At 40.2% G+C, this 25,940-nt stretch overlaps 1 protein-coding gene and 1 long non-coding RNA gene across 5 annotated transcripts in view; one reads left to right on the forward strand and one right to left on the reverse strand.

Annotated features, from left to right (window-relative positions):
- LOC310825230 overlaps positions 1-17,974 on the reverse strand; it is a 315,724-nt gene extending 297,750 nt beyond the window's left edge. Inside the window, exons 1-2 of the long non-coding RNA XR_014555179.1 lie at positions 17,716-17,974; positions 15,551-17,271 (exon numbers count right to left, since the gene is read on the reverse strand). This is a non-coding gene — a long non-coding RNA (uncharacterized lncRNA). The remainder of the gene's footprint in view (positions 1-15,550; positions 17,272-17,715) is intronic.
- Positions 1-25,940, forward strand: part of CPEB2 (cytoplasmic polyadenylation element binding protein 2) — a 65,787-nt gene that overhangs the window by 33,441 nt on the left and 6,406 nt on the right. For 2 of the 4 annotated variants that reach the window (XM_083698281.1, XM_083698282.1), the window contains exons 5-10: positions 7,069-7,092; positions 14,785-14,955; positions 15,847-15,936; positions 17,974-18,092; positions 20,579-20,693; positions 23,108-23,289. In XM_083698281.1, the coding sequence (XP_083554407.1) occupies positions 7,069-7,092; positions 14,785-14,955; positions 15,847-15,936; positions 17,974-18,092; positions 20,579-20,693; positions 23,108-23,289 (701 nt within the window). The remainder of the gene's footprint in view (positions 1-7,068; positions 7,093-14,784; positions 14,956-15,846; positions 15,937-17,973; positions 18,093-20,578; positions 20,694-23,107; positions 23,290-25,940) is intronic. The other 2 variants (XM_083698283.1, XM_083698284.1) reach the window with 1 other exon arrangement.

Raw genomic sequence — 25,940 nt, forward strand, 5'->3', positions numbered from 1 at the left:
TTGTGAGGAGGAAATGGGGAGGAGGAAAACCATTTGTACCACCTTAATCACCTTGGAAACTCAAACAAAAAAGTGTGTGTGTGCAGAATATATTAATCTAATTATTGGTAATTGTGCAGGTTGGTAGTCCAGTACTTAGTATGCATTTCAAACTGTACAAATGGTGTTTAAAATGGTGGTATATGAAGATTTTCTCCAAGTTTAGACCAGCATAAGCATTTTCCAGATCGGATGAACATTTACAAAAAGTGCAATCTAGATGTTGGAATTCCAGAACGTCTAGAGATTGAGCAGCAGATGTCAGCTGCTGAAATAAAGAATTAAAAATACCACTCAGTAGTAAAGATCTGCTAGATTAAAAGTATTTTTTTGCTGGAAATTATTTAGTGGTAAGGTTTTCTTCCATTGTTGTTGTTTTTGTTGTTGTTGTATTAATAAATATGTGGTATTATATATATTTTTCTTGACATGCACTCTTAATATGTGATAAAATGCTGGAGACCTTAAGTAAGGCTTTTCGTATGTGATTGTGTTACTTACTTATATTTCCCTTACCAAGGTAGCACTCAAGATAGGTAATTGGAATAGCTGGTAAATTGATAATCTTATTAGTAAAAAAGGTGGGAATAAATTTCTGAGAGCTATAGAATTGCATCGCTATAGTTTTCTTCTCTACTTCTCCACATGTTTCAGAGTTTATATTTAAGATTTCTGGTGCAGGTGTGTTGTTTATACATCTCGAACCATTTAAATATTTGCAATTTTTGTGAGTGTGTGTATTCTTTAAGAACAATAAATCGATGTTTGCATACTACGAAAACTTGCTAGTTATTTGTAGAATACACTGACTTGAAATTGTAATGAAGTAGAATAGAAAATCTCAGTGCAATGTGCCTCTTTGACCCATAATAATAAAAGATTCTATCCCCATAATCACAAGATCACTACAGAGTGCAAACTTAAAAGGTGTTTGTTTTTAAGTGAGAAACTTTAGACATATTCCTGAAGTTAGTTTTCTGTGATGACTTAGCTTGGTGATGTGTGCATGAGTAATCTAGATTTTAAGGTGTGTAATTATACAAAATAGATGACTTCACAGACTTAACAGCAATGTAAAACAGGACATTAGAAGCTTAAGAGCAATAATACCACCATATTTTTTAAAAGGTAGATTCCCCGCCACACCCCAAAGAGAATACTTCAAAGACGAGCAAATTTTTAATGACCTCTTTGAAATAGCACTATTTCATATTTACAACCTCCTTCCCTAAATATGTACTTTAGCATACAACTGAGAAATAGATGAGCTTCTCTCCATTTACCTCTTGGTAATATGTGTTTGCTCTACATTATGAATGTTCTGGTAGTTATAAAACCCCTGACAATAATTTCAGATGCAGGGCTAAGATTTTTTGAGTGTGAATATTGCTGACTTTATTCTTGCATTTGTAAAATGTGAAATGCTTGCACTTCTAAATATAGAACAGAAAACTCTTTAACATTTCTGCTACATTGCAAGCAGATACCTGCAGCTTTCTGTTCTGGATAGAATGTGGAAGCATCTTTTCATATAGTTCTTGACAGATAAATACACAGTGGAGACGATAGGGTTAAACATTTCTTGTCTTCCTCCTTTGCGGAGCAAGTGAGCCACAGGATGCGTTTTCCTTGGCCCTTCCCAACCTTTGAAGAAAGCATGGCATCTTATGGCCCCACAAACACTTGTGAGACAACCAAGCCATTCAGTAGACTGAGTTGGCCTTATTGCTTGTGCAGCTGAGATTTGGTTTCAGAATGACCGCTCCCCGCTTAAAACGGGGGGCGCCCTTTGCGTGGACGCGTGCAGCCCCTAGATCTGGAGCGGCTCCAACAGCATAGGCTAGGCTTTGCCTTCCCTCAGGTGGGATACCTGGAGGTCTCCGCCTACCTCAGTCAGTTGTCCAATCCCACCTGGGGGAAGAGTTGCCAAGGAGGCCAGGCCAGGTAGGGGAGGGATTACCTGCCCACACAAAGGAGGGAGGATCCTACCTGGGAATTCTCACTTGGCTCCAGAGCTTAATATATACCGCTTAATATAAATAAGTATCTAAACTGTTTACATAAGTCAGAAAAAAACCAACATTAATGTAACAATACAACAATAACATTCAAATTAGACTTTCTAACAATTCAGTAAAAACATATATTTTTATATCGTAAGTAAAACTGAAAATAATTTAGAAGCTAGGATTTGGAGTTCAGGAAAGCTTGGCTAAACGAATATTAGAAAGGTGTTACTATCAAAGACCTGCTCCCATTTTGTTACCAAGTGACAATCCACTGATTGTGGCATGCCCAGCAGAATCTCCTCAGAGGACTTTAAAGCTTGGATTTACTGGAGAAGGTGGTCAGCTAGGTACCCAGTTTTCAAGTTGTTTGGGGCTTTAAATGTTAGCAAACGGACCTTGAACCTAACTAGGTGGCTTTTATTCAGCCAGGGCATATCTTTCAGAACTGTTGTCCTACTGAGCACCCTATCAGCTGTATTTTGCTCTAGCTGCAGCTTCCAAAAAAAGTGTAAGGATAGCCCCACATGTAGTACATTACAATAGACTAATTGTGAGATCAGGGTCAGGCATGCCAAGTGGTGAGGGCAGAACTACCACTATCCTCTTGATTACCTTGCTTAGAAAAGGTGTATTCATAGAATCATAGAATTATAAAGTTGGAAGGGACCCTGAGGATCATCTAACCCAACTTCCTGCAATGTAGAAATATGCAGCTGTTCCATATGAGGATCAGACTTGCAACCTTGGCATTATTAGCACCATGCTCTAATCAACTGAGCTACCAGAGAAGGTAGTTATTTTTTAAGGAGAGCTTCCACCATCATCTCTTCCAAGACAATGTGGACCACTCTGCCATGCTCTGAATCCACCCAATCATTTTGCCATGGCTAGTACATGACCTAGAAGGGCAAGGGTCAAAGGAGCATAGGATTTGCTGCACAGCTGTGGGTGGCAGGTGTCAACAACTAAAACTGATCCCACAAGAAGGTTCATTAGACCTATCAACAGGCACTGAATCAGCAGCAGCATTCAAGTCTGCAATTTTATCCTCAAAGTGACTCAAAAAATGGCACAGTGGGCTTCCAATGTCTCTAAAACGGAGTTCATAGGGATACTACTCATAAATGTCCTGCTGGACAGATACTTGAGGGCATGATGGAGGCAGCAAAGAAGGTCGCCCTTGCTGCTGCACAGCAAGCCCAATTATGTACTCTTATGCCCGCCCAACCTAAAGCGCTCCAGTTGTCTCCTGTTCTGTTTCATTGCCAGGAGAGGTCTCCAGTAAACCAAGCAGCAGTCCAAGGCTTACAGTGTCTTGACGCCACCCTGGTGCTGTTGTGTAAACATCTGTTCCTCCCACAATGACTTAGGTCATGAAAGCTTATGCCTTAATACAGTAAGAGTTTAAGGACTCAGCTATAGAGCTGCAAACAAAATGTTTTAAGTGTGTTTTAGTGCAATATACAATGTGACACTACATCGCGATGGTGAGCCCTATGGAAAATTTGATGTATTTTTAAAAATGCTTTTTTAAAAAAAGAAAGCATTTTCAGAATGTTTTTTTTTATATGTGTGTAGATTCCACCTAAGTCAGTCAATTTGGTTTATTGTTTAGCAAGCAGCCATTACACACACAAAATAATAACAGGAATACTGCTACTAATAAACATTTCTACTCCCTGACCCCTAGTGGATAAATCATCTCCCATTCCCCCCTCAAGTTTTGTTACACGAAATATGTAAAGCCTTAACAAGAAATCTAGATGTTCTAAAGGATATCGCTCTCTCAACATCAGACAGCAAAAAACAGGTATTTGCAAGAGATGGCCTACCCCACTGCGATCTTAGCAATGGGTGGATGTAATTGTTTCTGAGATCGTCATAGAAAGGGCACGCAAGGAGTACATGAGTTATGTCTTCTGTTGATATAGAGTTGCAGCCAAATATGTAAGAGTTTAAGGTACCAAAAGGCTGATAGTTGTTTTTTTACTCCATGGTGAGATACTGGATGATATTTTTGCAGATGCCCTGCATCCTGTGCAACTGTCAATAAATATGCAGCTGGCTTGGTTGAGCAGTGTTTAGAAGCCATATGGACTGTTTATTCCTCTGTGTCAGTCAAGGTGAAATTCTTTAGCATTCATCATTTGTCTCTACTGCTTTAAGGGCATCACAGCAGTCTTCTCCGTGGCAGATTGCATTAGTCATTTCAAAGTGCTGCCATGGTAATTGGTGGCTTCATCATGGAGTCTGAAGTACCATTTGTCAGAATCCACCACCACAGCCTTCTAGTGCTACCACAACAAATTATAAGTTATTTTCCTTCTTATTTTGCAATTAGGCTCATTTGAGTGCTTTCCACAACCTGCTGCATGTGGTCGTACTTGATAATACAGCTGTACTTAGGCTTTGTGAGTAAATGACAGTTGTGGCTGGGGAGGGGAGGCAGTAGTATATTGATGGTGGCGCTAAGCTCATCAGTTTGGGGTAAGGTGTGGCAGCAGCAACGTTAAGGGAGCTCGGTGGTGGTGGTGGTGGTGGTAGCAGCTCCACAGTGAATCCAGAGCTGCCCTGACCTTGCCCCACTCTCCCCTTGTATCAACAAGTACATGGCTGCTGCCCTGGGAGGATGCCACTGCTAGACATTGTATATTGTGGGTATTTTAATTTGTAAAATGCCTGTAATCTTAATGATTGAATACTAGAGACATTTCCAGTCTGCCAGAGGAGGATTTCTCTATTTTGAAGACTTTTATGTGCATGTATACATACACACCGTATTTTTCGTCCCATAGCACGCTCCGTCCCATAGGACGCACCTAATTTGGGGGGGGAATAAAGGGGGGGAATTCCCTTTATTCCCCCCCAAACCAGGTCGGGGAACAGTGGGATGGCGGCGCTGTGCCTCCCCGCTGTCCCCCAAGCTTGTGGGGCTGGCCGATGTCTGCCCGGCGCGTGGGGCGCTCTGCTTCAGGGCAATCTGCCCGCCGGGCAGCAGGCTGCTATCCGCAGCGTGGGGAGCCCCGCGGGAATTCCCGCGGAGCTCCCCACGCTGCGCATGTCTGCCCGGTGCGCGGGGCGCTCTGCTTCAGGGCATCCCGTGCGCCGGGCGGCAGGCTGCTATCCACAGCCTAGGAGCCCTGCGGGAACTCCCGCGGGCTTCCCAGGCTTGCTGATAGCTTCCTGAAGCCTGGAGAGCGAGAGGGGTCGGTGCACACCGACCCCTCTCACTCTCCAAGCTTCAGCGAAAGCCTGTATTCGCCCCATAGGACGCACGCAGATTTCCCCTTCATTTTTGGAGGGGGAAAAGTGCATCCTATAGGGCGAAAAATATGGTATATAAAACCCTGGTACATTATTGTACCATTATTGTTTAGGGAAGCTTTTAATGTATGACGCAGTATTGTATTTTAATATTTTGTTGGAAGCCACCCAGAATGGCTGGGGAAACCCAGCCAGATGGGCAGGTATAAATAAATTATTATTATTATTATTATTATTATTATTATTATTATTATTATTATTATTTTATTTTAGATCCAATGGAAATATAAGTTTTGTTCTATCTGTAGTTTGAACAATTATTTTAGCTAATTGTTTTGTTTTTCTACAATTGTTAGGTAAATACGCTTGTACGTGGATGATAATCTTTGGAAAGAAACGGCATACATGTATGGTTGATGATATTGGAGGGGGAGACCTTTTGCGCAGGGGGTGATAGCTGACAGGAGTGAAGTCAATGTAGTAAGAATCCATTGAACTTTGTTTGAGGATGGCATGTAAATACTAAGAAATGCAAGCAAACAAGTAGCTGTAAACCATGGTTTACCTGTTGGGCTCATACTGTGGCTTAGGTCCTAAAATATGGCTACCTCAAGCCATTGCTTGATGCCTGAATTGAACCACATGAGTCACTCCCATACAGTCAGCTGTTTGCACTGTGAATGCTGCTCTTATGTTTAATTCTCTAATATTTTAATGAATGTTTTAAATTTTGTATATTGTATATTTTTATTCTCTGGAAGACCCACATGAGGTGAAAAAGCTGTGTGTGTGTGTGTGTGTGTGTGTGTGTGTGTGTGTGTGTTAAAGTAAGTGCATGCACAGCATATGCTAGTTCTTCTGTGCTAGAGTAGGAGTTAGGGCTAGAATGACTTTTAGTCCATAAGAAGCTCCCTTATCCAAAGTCTGACGACCTGGCTCTATTACTGACACAGACAGGCAGTGGCATTCCAAGGTTTCCATACCTATGCATGATACTTTTCCACACTTTTAAAAATCGGAGAGAACAGAGTCTGGCACAATAATGTCATGTGGCTATTTGTGGCCAGAGTAGAGGGCCCAGCGAGAGATCAGGACTTCTATTACAGCTATATGTGCAACACTCTGAGCCTTTAAACTGCAAAAAAAAGTCAGCAGTGATTCTGTCACACTTGAGTTACCAGGCAAAGGGTTTTTTGTTTTTTTTTACTTATCTGCAAGACTAATCTAAGATCAAAAGGAGTCTTTTGTTTGAGACAAAAGCCTTTGAGTTAATTTTCTTCCAGCTGTTTTCATGGCAAATGAAGGTCATAGCTTATAGTATTTGTATTACCACTGCAAAAGAAGTACAAAATGTCCCAAGAGTCAGGACATTTCTCAGATTCATTTGCATATTTCTACACTGAAAAGAATCAAAGTGCTCTCTGTTAAGAGTAAAGCTCTGTTCATCTTGTTTATACTCCATCCTGAAAGCTGAAAATGGGAAACACAGTTTTAAAATATTTACACACAGTGTGTGATATTTGTTACAACTAATACGATCAGAATTTATAAGGCATTAAAATATTAAAATTTAAATAAAATTATCCAAACCATTTTCATACTTGCATAGGAAGTGACTCTGGTGCTCATTATCAAATGAAAGTAAAAATGCACATCATAAACAAACACTGCAGACTAAATTTGGTATACACACAAATCACTTACATTATATTTGTATTTCCAAATGTTTTACCATTTGTCCTTTGTTTACATGCAGCAAGGAGTTATGGGCGAAGACGAGGTAATTCCCTTCTGTTTCCTATAATAAATCTAATGCTGATTGGGGTTAGACTGGCTGTTATTCTGATAATTACTCCAAATCAGTGATTCTGAAGGTGCCATTTACTTCTCATTGAAGTTGGTGGTAAACTAACAATTGATTTTTAATAATAGATTGTTCCTTTCATTTTGCATGACCACACTTCAGCAAAATCTTTATCTGCTTTAGATACTGATTTTAGTATTATCTAAATGTTGATGCTTGATTTCCCTCCCTCCTTATTCACATTCTTGTTTATAAATAAATACTTCCTGAATAGGCTTATTAAAAAACACACCTTCCCCTCCTAAAAATGTTGTTTCATTCCATCAGCAAGTTTCAGATTCAATATACAGTTTTATATAGACTAAAACAACTCTTAATAGCATAGCTCCACATCTAGTGGTTCAGATCTCAAACCATGACTCTCAGATATACTCAGCTTAAATGACTTATTAATAGAGTAAATATTAATTTCACGGCCGAGTGCCTGGGTCATGAAGGAAAATAGTTTGGTGCCATGTAAAGGAAAGGCTAAGACCACCTGTCTATAGAGAGATAATGATCATGAATGGATCACAGATGATCATGGATGGATTTTGATTACATTTGGTTAATCAGATTTCCAACCATGGGGATTGGAGGAAGTCCCTCATGAAACTGTATATTTGGACCTAGTAACTGGGTTTGAATTGTCCAGGCTACATAATATTAAGGTTAGATTACTGTAATGCATAATGGGGAGGCTACTGTTGTTTTACCCCCTGCTTTTGAAGTGTCCTGGGTTGGCCTGCCTTGAAACAGTGAGACAAGATAAACTCTAAACTGAAGTATTGAAACGAAGGTATTTTGGAGTCATTATAAGAAAAGAATAGCCTTCTCAAAGCGGACCATGGACTACAGCAAAAGAGAATGTAATCGCTGATGCTGAGAAGGTCCATATCTGAAATTTTAACCAGTTTTGCAACACTGGAAAGCCATGGTTATCTCAAGCAATGCTATATGTACTTTCCTGTAAATATAGCACTAAAATAAAATGTGTTCTCTGGGACTCATTGCTTGAGACACATAAGTGATTTCCACTATCTAATGGCAATGGGCATTGGTAAATAATATATTGATTTAAATTAAGAGAAATATGGGGAAACACCACAGCAAAGAGATTCTTGTCACTATGACCCAAAATCCACAGTGGGGCAATACAGTTATTAGGACCAAGTGAACCATCATAAAATACTGAGAAAGTGATTGACTTCTCAAACATCTCCATCAGGCTAAGGTCTAACAATATAACATGGGAGGGAAAAGAGAAAAGGTTGGTGTGATGTTAATGGCATGATACCTTCATATTTTAACTGCCCCAAGATGGTTTATAGAAGGAAGTGTACAGACTTAGTTAGATTAGTCTCTGTTAGATGCTGAATGGACCTTCAGATTTATGTTCTTTATATATTTCGTAGGTTTTTAGCCCACTTTTTAGGCACCACTGCCTCCCAATCTCATTTGCAACTGTGGATAAATATACCCATTGAATCAAGCAATAAAATCATTTAAAAATACACAGTTACATCCAAAAATATACAAACCATACAGTAAATTAAAAATAATCTAGCTCAGTCAGCAAAATGAGCATCCAATTTACAGATCCTAGATTAGCCCTCAAAGATCACAAAAAATGAGTCTTCAAGGCTCATTAAAAAGTAGCGATATCTTGCTTTGAATCAAGTTCCATAATTAGCTGCTGAAAAGGCCTGTTTCCATGTGCCTAATTTTTTTTAATAGGTAGGTGTCTGAAAAGGGCCTCTGAAGTAGATCTTAATGAACAGATAGATCAAGTGCAAAGTAGCCCTTAAAAGTAACTTACTTTCAAGCTGTTTAGGGCTTCAAAGGTCATCACCAGTGGTGACGCACTGGTAACCAGTGCAGCTGGCACAATTTTGGTGAAATTGTTCCATCCACCTGGGCCCAATGAGTAGTCAAACAGCCACATTTTGTACCTGTTGACATTTTTGAACAGTCTTCAAAGGCAACCCCTTATATAGAGTATCATAGTAGCCTAACCTGGAAGTCACTAGTGCATGTATACCTGTGGCAAAGGTATGATACCTCTATATAAGTTCATAGTTGGTGTTCCAGTGGGAGATGGGGAAAAGTGTCCCCGGTCACCACGAAGCCAAATTGGGTAGCATTGCCTTCTTGTTTTGGAGGATATGTAGCATTCCAGAATGCAAACTCCCATATTTAGGTGGCTGAAAATCATAACCTGCAGTTTCAGGTGCTCTCACCTGGGCAGCTAAATTTGATATTCTCCAAGATACATAAAATGCATATGTATCCATGGTTACATATTTTTCAGTGGCTCACTGTATTGGATAGAACCAACACATCCTCATTAATTCCACATAACTTACTGAAAGGACCAAGAAATTCAGTAGTATCCATGTCAGCACACATACCACTCTGCACAGAATCCAGATAAAACTCGTGTGTTAAATCTCTGATACTATATTATTTCTGATAGCAATTGCTTGGCCCACACTTTGCAAATCACAGCTAAAGGTGAAATACACAAAGGTACCAATAATCCTTATAGGTCATCCACTTCATTACCAGGGTGCCATTTTGTAGCTGGCTAATTTGTTCCAAATACTTGGAGGTGAGTGAGTGGGTGCCAACCACTATCATTTGGGAAGCTTTGTGCATATTGGCTGGTGAACATGTATGCTTGCACACAAACACACACACACACACACACACACACACACACCTGTCTCAGTAATATCCAACACCACAGAAGCAAACTTACACTTTGTCTTCTCCCTCCTGTGTTCTCTTAAAATGTTGCTCTGAAGGTTCCCCCAACCCTCTGGAGCAGATTTTAGGGACACATTGGTGGGGGTGGGGGCTGCAGAAAGGAGTGCAGGAGGAGGAACCCTCACCATGTAAATGGAAGTCTGCCCTGCTTATGCACAGACAGCATTAGCTAGCACCCTGTTTCCAATGGAGGATGTTTCTTTGTTAATATATAGTGATGAAAGATGTTACGTATGCAAAAGAGAGAACTTTTGACTCTCATTCTGCCCTTTGCACTTCACTTTGTGGTGTTTTCTTAATTATGTGGGTGTTGTTGCTATGACAACATGAGCTTTTTGGGTTAAGAGGCTAACAGCATGTTAAATGTTCTTTTCTCCTGCTTTGTGGAGTTGGCATTCGTATCAGTTCACCATAGTTTGATTCAGATTCTTTTGGTTTGGTTATAATTTTTCCGTTCCTTTTCAAATATTTCTTTCCTCTAGGGCAAAAGTGCATCTTTCCACTACCTCTTTTAGGGTGGTGGCCTGCATAGTCTTGCAAGGAACCTTATGACAACATGACTCCACAATCATGAAATTGCATCCTAAGTCTTTGGTTTGTTTTGTTTAAAATATTTTTGGTCTTGACTATCAGCCTTCCAGGTTGCTCACAATTTCATATGAAAATAATAGATATGGTATAAATAACAGTAAAATAATGACAAATGAGGCATCTCCAGCAGCAAATTAACTGTTTTTTCCTGGTGCCTAACCATCAAGTTTGGTGAATAGGTATCAGTGAGTGTGGTCTTCAAAACAACAAGGAAGTACCAAGAAGTTGCTCTTCTTACTCCTATGGTGGGGGAATGAAGAACCAGGTCTTCAGCAGATAGTTTAGCAGCCATAAGGGAATAGATATCATGGTCCATGGCCTTATGGAACTTTATAGGTTAAAACCAATTGTCCCTGGACATGAACTGGTAGCTATGAAAGATCTTCATTTACAGGTGACGTATATTCATTTCTAGATGTCCTAGCAAACAACCTAGCAACTGAATTCTGAATTATTTGTGGCCCCCAAATAATAGTTAACTACAGTACTCCAGCTTGGATGTTGCCAAGGCATAAGTGACTCTAGCTAGGCACATGTCTTTAATAAAGATTGTAACTGGCATATCCTAGCAGCCAAAACACTTCATCCCATCTAAAACATCTACATATAATCTGCAATGCCCAATTTTAAGGCATCACACAAATTGTGGACCAGATTATTTAATAGGAGTAGAACCCCATCCAGGACAGACCACCCTTTTAATTTTCTGGTCAATTCACACCAACAAACATTACTTTTGTTAGATCTTAGTTTTATCTAGTTTGAGTCTTGGTTTATTACACCATTACTAACTCCAAATACCTGATCTGAATATTCACAACCCCACTTGGATTGGATTTGAAGGAGAAATGCATGTGTCTTCTGTATAATACTTACTGGTACTATGCTTTATTCCAAATCTCCAAATAACCTCATTTAGTGGTTTTATGTTACATAGCCTGGGAAACTCTTAACATAAGCATCATAGGGCAGGCCAACTGTCTACCACCACCTTTTTCTTTACTTGAAAGATATTTTTTTTTTAAAAAAAAAAAAGCAACAGGGATGGGCTCCCTCTGTCTCTCTTCCTGTGTAGATCTTTCATAAGGGTGGCCCAAGTGTTGAAAGTCACACTGAAATTGGTTTAGAAAATCAGCTTCATCTAGGATTTCTGGAGCTAAATTGTTACTAACTGCTGGAGAGACTCCCTGGGGGAAAAGTTATCAGTGAACAGTCAATTGTTACCAAAATCATCAGTGGCCGAAAACAGCTTCTACAGGAGTGCCTCATAACTGTTGCCATCAAGGCAACCAAAATTTGGTTCATTTCTCAGTGAAGTATTCATTGTCTCTTGGACCCAGCCCATCATCCTCTTTACCCTGTCCAGCCAAGATGTACAAAGGTTGAGTGCACACGTGTAAGTCATACCCCTCCAAGCACCCTGTCAGCATCCTTGGCCTCACTAATGGAAACCTATCCAAGCAGAAGTAACTCACGCTCTCATGGAAGCAGCTCTTTTTGCACTGAAAACAATGTGGAGCCCATATTAAAGGCCATCTGATTGTTTCACTCTGTGAAATTCCTTCACAAATAAGTCACAGTGAGCCACTTTGCTATTTAAATACTCAGAAACAAGTCTGGATAAATTTCATTTACATACAATATTTCCCCTTCCCTCTTTTTTGAAAACCACCACCACTTTGTGTATGTTTATTTCCTTAAAGGAGGCATTCCAAGCATAATGAGTTCATAGGCAATCTGTAGGAAAAAAGAAGGGCAACAATACCAAACAAAACGAAAAGGCATACCTTGCCAGGTTCTAAAAAATGAGTACTTTATTTAGAAAAGCATTCCTAAGTTCTGTTATGGCAAACACATTTTGAGTATGACATCTTCTCATCAGAGGCAGTACTTTCCTTCTGAATAAGACGTTCCTTTGTATTTTGGGAGTGCTCTCTGAAAAGACAAAGAAACTTCTCATTCCGGATACAAGAAGTATCTACTGCCTCTGGTGACGAGATGTCATATTCAGAATGTGTTAGCCATAATAAGGGAGCATAGGAATGCTTTTGTAAATATTGTGTGGTATCCAACATCCTTGCGCAGATGGAATGAGTTTGTTGGACACCACCCAATGAACAATATTTTTTTTCAGCACCTGGTGAGCATTGTCTCATTTGTTTGGTTGCTGTTTCGTGTTTTTGTTTCCAAGCAAACTCCTGTCTGGTTGCTGAGCCTCAGTGCCAATCAGGTGCTTCCACACCATAGCTGAATTAAAATTTGTTTCAGTCACAAAAGCTTTCCCAATAAACTGAGAAAAATCTACTCTGAAATACCATTATCTTCTGTAGTTTCCTCTGAACCAATCAGTTAGGCATCTATGCCCAGTTTCATTGGAACATAGGAGATTTAGCAATACAGTGGTGCCTCGCAAGACGAAAATAATCCGTTCCGCGATTCTCTTCGTCTAGCGGTTTTTTCGTCTTGCGAAGCAAGCCCATTGACAGCTTAGCGGATTAGCGCTACAGCTGTCAAGCGGCTTCCAGCGATCAGCTGTTAAGCGGCTTATCAGCGGAACAGCTGATAAGCGGCTTAGCGGCTTAAGAAAAGGGCGAAAAAAGTGAAAAAAAACCCGCGGGGGGATGCAAGATTTTTTTCGTCTTGCGAAGCAAGCCCATAGGGAAATTCGTTTTGCGAAGCGCCTCCAAAACGGAAAACCCTTTCGTCTAGCGGGTTTTTCGTCTTGCGAGGTGTTCATCTTGCGGGGCACCACTGTATGTATGACATCCCTCTGGTTTTATGTGCAGTTTGACAATTGCTGGCAAATGGAACATATTGGACTGTTTACTTGCTAGTTTTTAGGATGTTTTCATATTAAAATTAATTATCTGCTGTCTGAAGCACCAATACTTATTAATTTCTTACTTTTTTAAAAAAAAAAATTATTAAACAATTTATAAATAACATTTTGCTGCTTCAGAAATCCCAGAATCATTTATTTAACTATGACGTGTGTAGATGTGGTTTGCACTCAAGTGGAATGCACGTAAGTGAATGTGGGTGTATGTAATCCTACTAAAGGTCCCATCTGGATATCAAGTAATCTTTTATAAAAAGTAGCTGCAATTCCTTTTTCTCCTACCCTGGTAAAATATTACTGCAAATTCAAAGCTAGTTAGGGCCCTACAAGCATCGGTTCAACAACAGAATGAGCCAGCTGACCTTTATGTACCCAGCCAAGCTCTTACTACCCAAATCTGTTCTATTGTAACTGGAGAGCAATGCCCACTAAAAGAAATCTCTTAAACAAACTGTCCTTTTTATCCTAGTTAATGTTTTGCTTCAGTATAACAGCAACTAGGCCTGGATAGTATTGCAAAGGGATTAATGGAGAACAAACCAGGGAAAGACAGGACTCCTATGAATTCTATATTGTAAGCGTGGCTTTTGTAATGGATTCTGTATTTGTTTGAGCAAGTGAGTTCCACATTGGTTAAAATGGTAATCCCACAATGGATCACAGCCTGAACTCTGAAGCACCGATATTGTAACAGTTCTAATTATATTTATTCAAAACAATATAGTTTTATTAAAGCAACACATTAATCTTTTGCTTTACTTTTGAAATTTGCTTTCCTTAAATATTTTAAAATTGGCAAAAATGATTTTTTTGGTATTTGAAAACATAATTCCTTTAATCTTTCTTTCTTTCTTTCTTTCTTTCTTTCTTTCTTTCTTTCTTTCTTTCGCATTGCAGAATTGGCATTGTATAGTGCATTAAAACACTTCACTTATGTGAACTTAGTAATCCTTATGGCAGCTTTATAGGGATGTCTATTATTGTCTTCAGCTTGCAGGTGAAAATGCTGATTGTGAGAGATAGTAGCATGCCCAAGGCTACTAAGAGTCCAACTGCATGATACATAAAATTTGTGAATACATATTTCACATACAGGCAATGACTGTTTTATACTTAACCAAGTCTGCGACTGCGCATGTGTTCATTCCACGATCTGGAAGTGGCCAGAAAAGGGGGCAAGGCAGAACGTAACCCCCATGCAAAAAACCCATACCTATTTTTAAACACGGGGAGGTGTGCGTGTCAGAATTGGGACTATGCCGTGTAGCAGGTGTGTTTTTAACTTTTTCCTCCCGTCTCATGGTCCCAAAGCTACTGATCTCCAGCGTGAAGTTTTCAATGACATTTAGTCTGACCATTAGAGGTTTGAATAAAGAATCCATAAATAACACTGAATTCTGTTCTCTCTTTCTCTCCCCCCCCCCCCACAGGACGTTCTTCCCTCTTTCCAATAGATGATGGTTTACTGGATGATGGTCATAGTGACCAAGTAGGCGTGTTGAATTCACCTACATGCTATTCTGCTCATCAGAATGGAGAACGGATAGAACGTTTCTCTCGGAAGGTGTTTGTTGGTGGTCTTCCTCCAGATATTGATGAAGGTGAATTGCTCGATTGGGGGTGGGTCTTGGAAAAACCAAATAGATATGGAATTGATACTGCAATCCTATATGCACTTGCCTGGAAGTAAGCTTTACTGAAATCAATAAGATTAACTTCAAAGTAAACTTTATAGAACATGGTCCACTCTCCCAAAGGAATAAACCACCCTTAGTCTCTTGCCTCTAGAAGGTAGCAGGGCAAGCCTGCCCCTTCCAAGAGCAGGAATGCAATTGGTACAAACAGTTTAAAAATAAAGCATTGCTGCTTTTGTATTGTCTTTCCATGTTTTTGAAAGATATATCAATAAAAGTATGTCTATAAGAGTTTGGTTTTCACGGCTCTGAAAAGCTAGTTTAATTATAGTTTCATATTTTAAATAAGTGAGGCCAAAAACTGTTCCACATATGTCTTTGTATGTTCATAAAATCCAAATGGAAGCTTACTACAGTTCCACAGAATCTTGACAAGGATTTCCAGAATAATGCCTTGTTTTGCCCTCCTGGGCTTCATCAATTGTATTTTACATAACTCTAGGTTTGATGTTGTTCAGCATGACTAAGCCGCTTCTGGTGAACCAAAGCAGCGCACGGAAACGCCATTTACCTTCCCGCCCGTGTGGTACCTAGTTATCTACTTGCAGTTCATGCTTTCGAACTGCTGGGTGGGCAGGAGCTGGAACTGAGCAGCAGGAGCTCACCCCGTTGTGGGGATTCGAACCGCTGACCTTCTGATCGGCAAGCCCTGGGCTCTGTGGTTTAGACCACAGTGCCACCCACGTCCCCTACATTACGTTAGACTTAATTAAATGGTTCACAAGTAGCTGTGGAAAATGTTAAGAAAGGAAATGCAGGCCAATACATTTACTCAGTTATTTGCATCATTTTTTTTAGATGAAATTACTGCTAGCTTCAGACGATTTGGACCTCTGGTCGTTGACTGGCCTCACAAAGCAGAAAGTAAATCCTACTTTCCACCTAAAGGTATTGCTTTTCTGAGTTCTTCACTCCATATAAGGCAGTTTTTGATGAGACTTGAAGCTCGTTCACACATGTGAGCCATGCTTCCCTCTATTCTTTATCTGTACATGATTCTGTGGTGACTTGGCAGTACACATAACAAAGTGCAGCATCCATTACTATATTTATAGGAGCTAGAGAAAAGTGTCAACACACTTGTGGAAGTGCCTACTGATGACTGCAGTTAGTCTCAATATGTAGCCCAGTTCATCATATAGTTTTTCCACAAATTTACATTCAGACGCTGTTTCCAATTTGTGAACTAGCCCTCAAAGCCTGTATATCATTTCTCTGTATGAGAGGTAACACTGCATGCTGCTGTGGGAGCAGGAGCAAGGTGTATTTCATTCCTTACCAGAATAAAGTGATGGTCTTATGTCATACGAAATTAAATTACTTTCCTTACTTTTAATATACCACATGACAAACAGAAGCCATGCTCCTACTCAAACAAAACCAAATTTATTTGTAGTACACCCAAAAAGTAAAGGTAAGTATATTCACTCATAAGAAAAAATCCAAAACCAATATTAGGACCTTTGTTAGGTAAACTAAAATGTCGCAAAATAGTGTGGAAGTTTTCAAACCCTCCTGATGGGGAGCTCAGGTATCCATCTCTACAGCTGATCAGTAGCTATGGACTATATGCTTAAAACATACAGTGGTACCTTGGATGTTGAACTTAATCTGTCCTGGGAGTCCATTCGAATCTTAGAACTGTTTGAAAACCAAGGTGCATCTTCTGATTGACTGCAGGAGCTTTCTGCACTCAATTGGAAAGTGCGTACGCCCCATCGGACATTCAGCTTCCCAAAAACATTCAGAACGCTCACTTCTGGGTTTGTGGCGTTCGGGAGCCAAAATGTCCAAGTACCAAGGCATTCAACAACCAAGGTATTACTGTATCAGGCCCTGGAAATAGCTATTCCCAAAGGCGCCATAGTCTACTCAGGGTGACATCCAGCCACTTCTGCAGCATATAGAAGTTCTCTGTAGAGTCAGTTTACAAGGGAGTCCCATTGAAGTCTTTCATCCATTTACTGAACATTATTAGATGGAAGAGAATGAATGAGTCAACACAGCCTTTGAAATAAGCATTATAGAAGGTAGCTTCAGTGTTGTTGGTATCTGCCCTATTATAGTACAGTATGTACTACTTTTCTACAGCCCATATGTAAACAGAGGAAGTAAAAATGTGAGATTACCTTGTGAATTCCCTCTCTATGGTTCTGAGGTGGGGCAGTCTACCCACACTAAAAAGAAAACTCAGAAAAGGCAGAGTATGTGTTGCTTGAGAGCCTACTCTCTTCAGTTGTTTTTTTTAAAAAAGATTTTTATTAAAGTTTCAGAGATTTATATAAAAAACAAAACAAAACAAAAATACAAACAGACAAAGATAACAAAAAACAAGTATAATTTCAATCCCTTATTTTCTTATAACTTACTTCCCCGACTTCCTCATACCTCCCCTTTCTGTATTCCAATTTCTAGTTTATTAATTCAGCAAATCCTTTCCCTTGTTTTTCATTTAATTTTTAACCTTTCTTTTCATTTTACTTATCCATTACCGCTGAAAACCAAGTAATTTCTAAACCAACGTCATTCTAACATTCATTAATTTTACAATGTTTCTTAAGGTAGTCCTTAAATTTCTTCCAATCTTCTTCCGCTGTCTCTCTCCCCTGGTCTCGGATTCTGCCAGTCATTTCTGCCAGTGCCATATAGTCTATCACCTTCATCTGCCTACTCTCTTCAGTTGTTCACTATCCAGAAGTTTTAAAACATGGCCTGGGATCTCATCAGGTAGCTTCAATGCTGGTATGAAAACTTTGCAGGTTCCCATTTTCCCGAACACCCACCTGAAACAGTGGAGTGTTGGATAGCAGTGCAAGGGAAACTCCTGTATGCGCATAGAAACATACACATGGAGTCCTTTGGTTTTTGGTCATACTTAAGAATGTCTTAACGATACTCAAGCCCTTTTCCCTCTGTGCTGTTCAGGTTATGCATTCCTTCTTTTCCAAGAGGAGACCTCTGTTCAAGCACTGATTGATGCCTGCATTGAAGAAGATGGAAAGCTTTATCTCTGTGTTTCCAGCCCTACTATCAAGGACAAGCCAGTAAGTGAACCTAACATGGCCTAACATGGCTACCTGTCATTGTATGAAGGCTGCTTCCAAGAGGATGGTGATGAAAATAGCTAGAAGCAAGTTGTTACTTAGGGCCAGCATTTAATGTTTCTGTTTTCCCCCCTTCAACAATAGCAGTGGTGGAGGGTTAGCAGGATCGCTGCTGCAGGGAAGAAGGTTAATCCTCCTCAGATCCCTGCAGTGGTTCTGCTAGAATTTTCATGACTGTTTTGATCCTTGGACCCAAACATCTGGATATATTCAGTTGATATAAAAAGTTCAGTACCTTGAATATTGAAAGACAACAGCTAAACAAGTTGATTTTATCAGGGCTCTCCAATCACAGTGAAGTAATACATCAACCCTGTTCTTGTCTGTTCTGTGCTCTTTGGTAGTTCTGCTAGAGGTGCTTGCGTGCAAAATGCTGCATGTTCAAGTCCTTCTGGTTCCACCCCTGCCACATGCCCCTACATGTTAAACATGCAGCATGTTAAATCAGATTTGTATTTAGTTCCTGACTTTAATGCCAGTGAGCAGGACACAAAAAAGACTGGAACTGTTTATATATTTTTTCATTCAACACCATTCCTTAGTTCTCTACACTTATCCTTCTGAGATCCTTTCAATCAAATGTAAAGGTGCCTAGCTCTAAATATCCTGCACCAATCCTTCTGAAATTTAGCAGTACAGTGGTACCTCGGTTTAAGTACTTAATTCGTTCTGGAGGTCCATTCTTAACCTGAAACTGTTCTTAACCTGAAGCACCACTTTAGCTAATGGGGCCTCCTGCTGCCGCCGCACCGCTGGAGCATGATTTCTGTTCTCATCCTGAAGCAAAGTTCTTAACCCGAGGTACTATTTCTGGGTTAGCGGAGTCTGTAACCTGAAGCATATGTAACCTGAAGCGTATGTAACCTGAGATACCACTGTATTTATCTGCTCGGGACGAGCTAATATGCTAGCAAATTTCATCTAATATGGCAAAAAAGAAATAAAAAATTATAGAGGGTTATTTTTAAAATTAATACTTTAAAAGCACCCTGTACCTGTTAGTCTGTAGTTTGTCAGGTTTTGTTCACTGAGATGGGACCAGTATGAACCAGTGTGATGTATAGTGGTTTGAATATTGTACTAGGACCTGGGAGTCCCAAGGTCACTCAACCATGAAACTCGCTGGGTTACCTAAAATGAGAAGGGGGAGACCAAGTATACCATCGTCAGCTCCTTGGAGGAAGGGTAGGACATAAATGTAAATAACAAAAACAAATAAATAAATATCTCTAAATTTCATTCAGTTCTGTCTAAAATAGAAGAATGTGGAGCTATTCATTGATTTCTCCATTATAGTCAGTGAGGAGAGACAAAGGCTCAGGTTTTCTAAACCAGAGGTCTGATTTGAACCCAGTTGAAGCCAAATTAAACCAATTTTTACAGCACCAAATCAGGGCTCAAACCAAATCTTATAGCCAGTGCATACCCCTTGGTTGTTGTTTTCAAAGCTTAAAAAGGTAAAGGACCCCTGACAGTTAAGTCCAGTCGCGAATGACTCTGGGGTTGCGGTGCTCATCTCGTTTTACTGGCCGAGGGAGCCGGCATTTGTCCGCAGACAGTTTTTCCGGGTCATGTGGCCAGCATGACTAAGCCGCTTCTGGCAAAACCGGAGCAGCGCATGGAAACGCCGTTTACCTTCCCGCCGGAGCAGTACCTATTTACCTACTTACACTTTGTTATGCTTTCAAACTGCTAGGTTGGCAGAAGCTGGGACTGAGCAACAGGAGCTCACCCTGTCACAGGGATTCGAACCGCCGACCTTCCGATTGGCAAGCCCTAGGCTCAGTGGTTTAGACCACAGCGCCAAGCATTTAAAGCCCTTCATTTCTTAATGATCCCCACAGCTTTGATTGATGGCAGATACTCTCACACCTCCTTGGCACTCCTCTTGTGTATTTGCAGGGCCCCAGATATTGAGGATCTATTAGTTCTTTTATTCATTTTACTCTGATCCAAAAACCAAATTTCTGGGATCTATTCTGCCTCATCTATATTCCATACCATTCCAGAAAATACCTCCTGTCAGACACCAGTTGTAGGGTAACCCACAAGGTCTCTCTTTTTGCCCTAGCAGCAATGAAAATCCAGGCAAGAATTATTAAGGAGATTGCAGTTAACTGCTTTGGAGATGCTCTTGTTTAACCTTAATATCTTTTAATAATTAATGTTTTTAATCTGTATTAAATTTTACTCTTTCAATTTGTAAGTTCTATATATGTTACTGTGATTTATGTAGTATTGTGAAGATGTAGGTTTTATGTATGATTCTGGGTAGCACAGTGGTTTTATACAGTATTTATACTGTTAGGTTTGGTACTGAACCTATTTACATTGCATGTGAATGACCTGTGTCCCAAGCATTAATAAACTACATCTACATCTAGTGAAAACTTTATATGCAAATCTATTCTTTGTTGTTTTAATAGGTCCAGATCCGTCCCTGGAACTTAAGTGACAGTGACTTTGTGATGGATGGTTCTCAGCCTCTTGATCCCCGAAAAACAATTTTTGTTGGTGGTGTCCCCAGGCCATTACGAGCTGGTAAGTATAGTAGAACTGTTAAAGCACTGTAGCAAATTTTAACATTGCACTATCATTGCATTATTTTAAACACACATACCACCCTTGTTCACAAGCTAGCTTAATTGTGGTACAGTACTTTGATCTCAGCCAACAACTGGCCACATAACAAAGACACAAACAGGAAGACCAGACTGTGCAGTAAACTGAGATCCCAGTGTTCTCCTCTAATATGCCCTGGCGACACTATTACAGGACATAAGCCACAGCATCAAGAGTTCATATACCTTCTCATCGTTTGAAGTGACATAGGCCATCACCTGCCAGCAATGTTCTTCTGCACTCTGCATAGAACAAACAGATCTATCTCCGTGCAAAAGAATAAGTGGGTGCAAATCTGACATTTTGGTAATATCCAGAATTGAGTAGGTGAACAGTTCAGTCTACCAGGAAACTGTGTAACGGACCTCAAGATAACCATTTTTGAACAAAGACAATTGAAAGGGAAACTCCACTGAGAGAATCAGATGGATTAAAATTTATTAGGCAAATCAGTTCTGTCACCTATGGCTTGAATCTAGATTATACTTTTTTTAAAAAAAGTTACATATGACAGTTAAATTACCAATACCAGGATGCATGTGCTGCTACTTACACTGCCTCATTAATTGGTCACTAACTATTTTCCTTTTATGTAATAGTCACTGCCTGTTCTTTTTGCATTTCATTTACTCCTCTACATTTTCCCCACCCATCTGTTTGCCTTTTTAGAATTATGCTTCATGTATTAGATGTGGTGCTTTGTGGTCCACAAAAGCTTATGCCATAATAAATTTGTTAATCTTAAAATGCATCAAGTTACTTTCACATATTGTCAGGTACTGTTAAAGAGCTATTAGTAGGCATTCTCATAAGTGTTTACTAGGGATGTGCTATCAAACAGGTGCTTGTGTCAGTGCTTTCTGACTGCACCTTGTGGGCCAACTTTGAAAGGTGAACAAGGCAACCCCCTTGTCAATCACTTGGCATCACAATTTACTGATAGGCCACGCCTACCTGTGAAAATCCGGACATCAAAGGTTGAAAGGGGAATGTGGGAAGGCTTGCAAGGCCCTCCCCTTGCTGATACTTGCAAAAAGCCAAATGGGGAAAACTGGCAGGACAAGTTTGGCCCACAGGCTGGATGTTCCCACACCAATATAGATTAACTCAGAGGAAACAGTAGGTTAAATGTAGTAAATGCATGTATTGGATTAATACAGTTGCTTAGCTATGGATCCTACATATATAATGGATCAAGCGTGCATATCCCCAGTTTCCACACTCTTCCCTTCACATTTGTGGCACAGATGCACTCTACATGGGCTCACTTTGCATGAATAACATTGTGTAAAGTAGGTCTGCATGTGAATGATGGAATACATATAGCACTTATAACCATGTGAGCTGGCCCTGAACGAAAGCTACTTTGCAGCTCAGCTTTTTTAATAGGTAAAAGTAAAGGTAAAGGTACCCCTGCCCGTATGGGCCAGTCTTGACAGACTCTGGGGTTGTGCGCCCATCTCACTCAAGAGGCCAGGGGCCAGCGCTGTCCGGAGACACTTCCGGGTCACGTGGCCAGCGTGACATCGCTGCTCTGGCGAGCCAGAGCCGCACACGGAAACGCCGTTTACCTTCCCGCTGGTAAGCGGTCCCTATTTATCTACTTGCACCCGGAGGTGCTTTCGAACTGCTAGGTTGGCAGGCGCTGGGACCGAGCAGCGGGAGCGCACCCCGCCGCAGGGATTCGAACCGCCGACCTTTCGATCGGCAAGTCCTAGGCGCTGAGGCTTTAACCCACAGCGCCACCTGCGTCCCTTGTTAATAGGTAGTTCTGGGTAAAATAATTGTGTCTTGAAACCAAATCTTATTTAGTTGGCATGGGTACAAGCACAAGTTTGTACCATAAAGACTATAGCAAATACCTTGTGGGATCAAAACCACGCAGTCCTAAAACCCTTCTCATCACTGCAGGTTATTGCTAGCAGTTGAACAAAAATAACTGCAACAAAGTGTCTAGACATTTACTTCTGCCTGTAGTAGGCAGCATGAAATGCCACTGGTAAACCTGTCTCCTCTTGTCTGCAAATTGCTATTTGTGCAATACTGTTGCACCACAGTGGGTGTTATCCCCCTTCCTAACACAACAGCACTGCAAGCAGGTGTTGCCTGGTGCCGGGGATTGTAGCCTTGTACAGTACAAGTTGCCCTTTTGTCCCACCACTGCTAGCTTAACTCTTAATTCTAGGCACTATTTTTGCTATTCAGCAAATCACAGAATCCATGGCTTATGGGTTTTCCCATCCCATAATCCATTATAGTTTATAAATATGTGTCCCATTTAAAGTATATCAACTTAGTTTAATGTTACTGCAATGTTTTTTGTTCTTCTGTAGTGGAATTAGCCATGATAATGGACCGTCTGTATGGTGGAGTTTGTTACGCAGGAATTGATACAGATCCTGAACTCAAATATCCAAAAGGTGCTGGGCGAGTTGCTTTTTCCAATCAGCAGAGCTACATTGCTGCTATTAGTGCTCGGTTTGTTCAGCTTCAACATGGTGATATTGATAAACGAGTAAGTTGTATCAAATTAATATCAATCATGACATTGCTGTATTTCATAGCAACTATTATTTTCTATGGGACCAACTGGACAGACTGCATTTTGAAAAGCATATGAGGGTCTAAGCATGGGAGGGGGCACTTTACTTGGGCGCAAAGTCAAAGGGTGTATGTGTGTGCGCATGCGCACAGCCTGGGCTGCAAGCCAGTTGCCGTTAAGAAAAACTTATTGCCTAGTGTCTGTGTGGGATGTCAAGATTAACTGGCTCTAATCAATTGGAGGATTAATATCCCTCCCATGGTGCCATAGACCTGCTCCAGAGTTTGAAACTGCATTTGCTCTCACACAGTGCTTTTCTCCTAGAAAAATATGTGCTGGTACTCACCATGAAGTTGTTACAGTAAGAGGCACATCTTTTAACCAAAGAAAGAGAGGAGCTGGTACTGCATACCCTTGAGTACCCCCTGAAAAAAGCACTGCTCTTACAAAACCACACACACATGCCAATTATATATCTCCACTGCCCTATCTTTTAATATGTTTCCTGCTACATAGCATGTTTCCGTCCAATATGATACATCAACATGTGATTTCAATGAACATGTAGATGATTCCTGAAGCACTCAGCATGTTTTTCCAGAGAGACATTCATTCCAGTGTTCAGTTGGTGAACCTTCAACAACAGCTGGGGAAATTTCCAGTAGGCCAGCAGCCCTTTGCCCTCCCAAAATAAGTCACAGGTCCCTGTCTACTGTCTCCCTGCAGGTTATTCAAGTCAAGCTAGACCTTTCAGTAACATTGCCAAGAGGAGAATAAATCGATCTCTCTTTGCAGTAGTTCCAGTTCCTCTGGTTTCTTGAAAACCTCTCTTCTCTCTGAACCATATGGTGCTTATTTTAATTTCTGGTGTATTAGAAGTCACGTTGATGGACACTGAGCCACAAGGTGGTTCATATATGAATAAATGCATGATTCATACAAAAAAGCCAAAAGTGGACAGTCAGTCAGAAATTATCTCTGTCAAGCTTTGATAATTGAATATTTATCTCAAGGGGATTCTTACCTATGTTTTGTGTTCAACCTATGTTTGGGCAACATTTGGATTTGATTTCATTATGTAAGAAGTTGTTTAGTGAAAACATTGACTAGCATGACAAGAAGCAAGTCGAAGGTGGGGAGGGGTTGCCACAGTAAGATCTCTGGCAGCAGAGTACCTGAGATAGATAACGGAAGGTCTTAGTTGGTCTAGATCATCTGATCATGTCAATCAGCAACAAACAGTGACTTACAAAATCTGGGCAACACAGAGATTTTGGTGCCAGAAAAGCTACACCGAGGTGAAACTGTATCCCGAATAAAAGTCTCACCAAACAAGGTTTCCAAAACTTCTGTGTACATTGGCCCCTTGATGAGCTTATAAAATGGTTGTCGACCCCAATCCAAATTCTTAGGAATATCTTTGAGAGTTTGAATGGACTGACATGTGTCAATTGCCTACATATGCTTGATCTGTACCTGTTTGTCACACACACTGATTTTCCATGTATTTGCAAAAATTGAAGGAACAAAGTCCACTTATGTTGAGGAGTATGCTTTTAAGTCTCACACAGGTGGGATTGTATGGACACTGAGTTCAGCAAGGAGTCAGAGCCAGCATGCACAATGCCGCCCCCTTCACACACACACCAGTTCTACTTCGATTGAAAGTCTAAATGTACATAAATCATCATATTGGGAAAGATACACAGGAACAATCAACTTTTGGGGAGTTCTCAGTTGAATTTATTTGTGGGAAACTATTGGTCATCACAGAATACGTCAATTTAAATAAAAGCTGTTTTTAGAAACTTGTAACATCTAGTTTTTTAAAATTTATATTCAGATATACTAACCTTTTGCAAAATTAGTAAGGATTTCTCAGTTCAGCAGCAAGCACAGGTCTCATGCAAATTAGGCACTGGACCTCTGCCATTTTTCCATTTGGGCAGGCAGATTTGTTGAGGAGGAAAACAGTGTGCAAGACTGGTGTCTCTCTGGTAGCCTGAAAATCCACACTGAACCTTAACCTTTATAAAACCTTTATAAAAGCGTGCTGAGAAATAGCTGGCAGTGTTGGAATGAAGATGCTGGGGCTACCAAAGTACCACCACTAAGTAAATAAGAACATATATTGGAAAATGGTTTATTTAAAATGATTTATTTAAAAAAAAATATCTCAGGGCAATTCACAACAATATAAAAATACATTAAAATACAGCAGCATATGCAGGGCAGACACAACAAGCTGACATTAATGAGCAGCAAAGGCCTAGGATATTTTTAAGGTTTTTAGCAAATAGAACATAAACACCTCACCCACCTACAATGCTACTGAATCTTTCCTAGAGTGGTCAGGTAAAGAATAAACAAGTTAGCCAAGGAAAGAAAATGATCCAGAACTACTTGATGCAGCTACAACTTAACCAAGAAAAGGATAACATCCATCCTACATATTTCTGCTTTGCATATATAAAATATAACATTTTAATCCTGTATCTTGTTAGGATTTAATTAGCAAAAGTTTTAATAAGATCTCTACATTTCTGACCACTGGTGGAGTCTATTAACACTTTCACATTTAGTCTGCAAGCATAATGTGTGAAAAGTCCTTCAGTATCAAATGT

This window comes from Podarcis gaigeae (genome assembly GCF_964106915.1).
Source record: "Podarcis gaigeae genome assembly, chromosome: 9".
NCBI lineage: Eukaryota > Metazoa > Chordata > Lepidosauria > Squamata > Lacertidae > Podarcis > Podarcis gaigeae.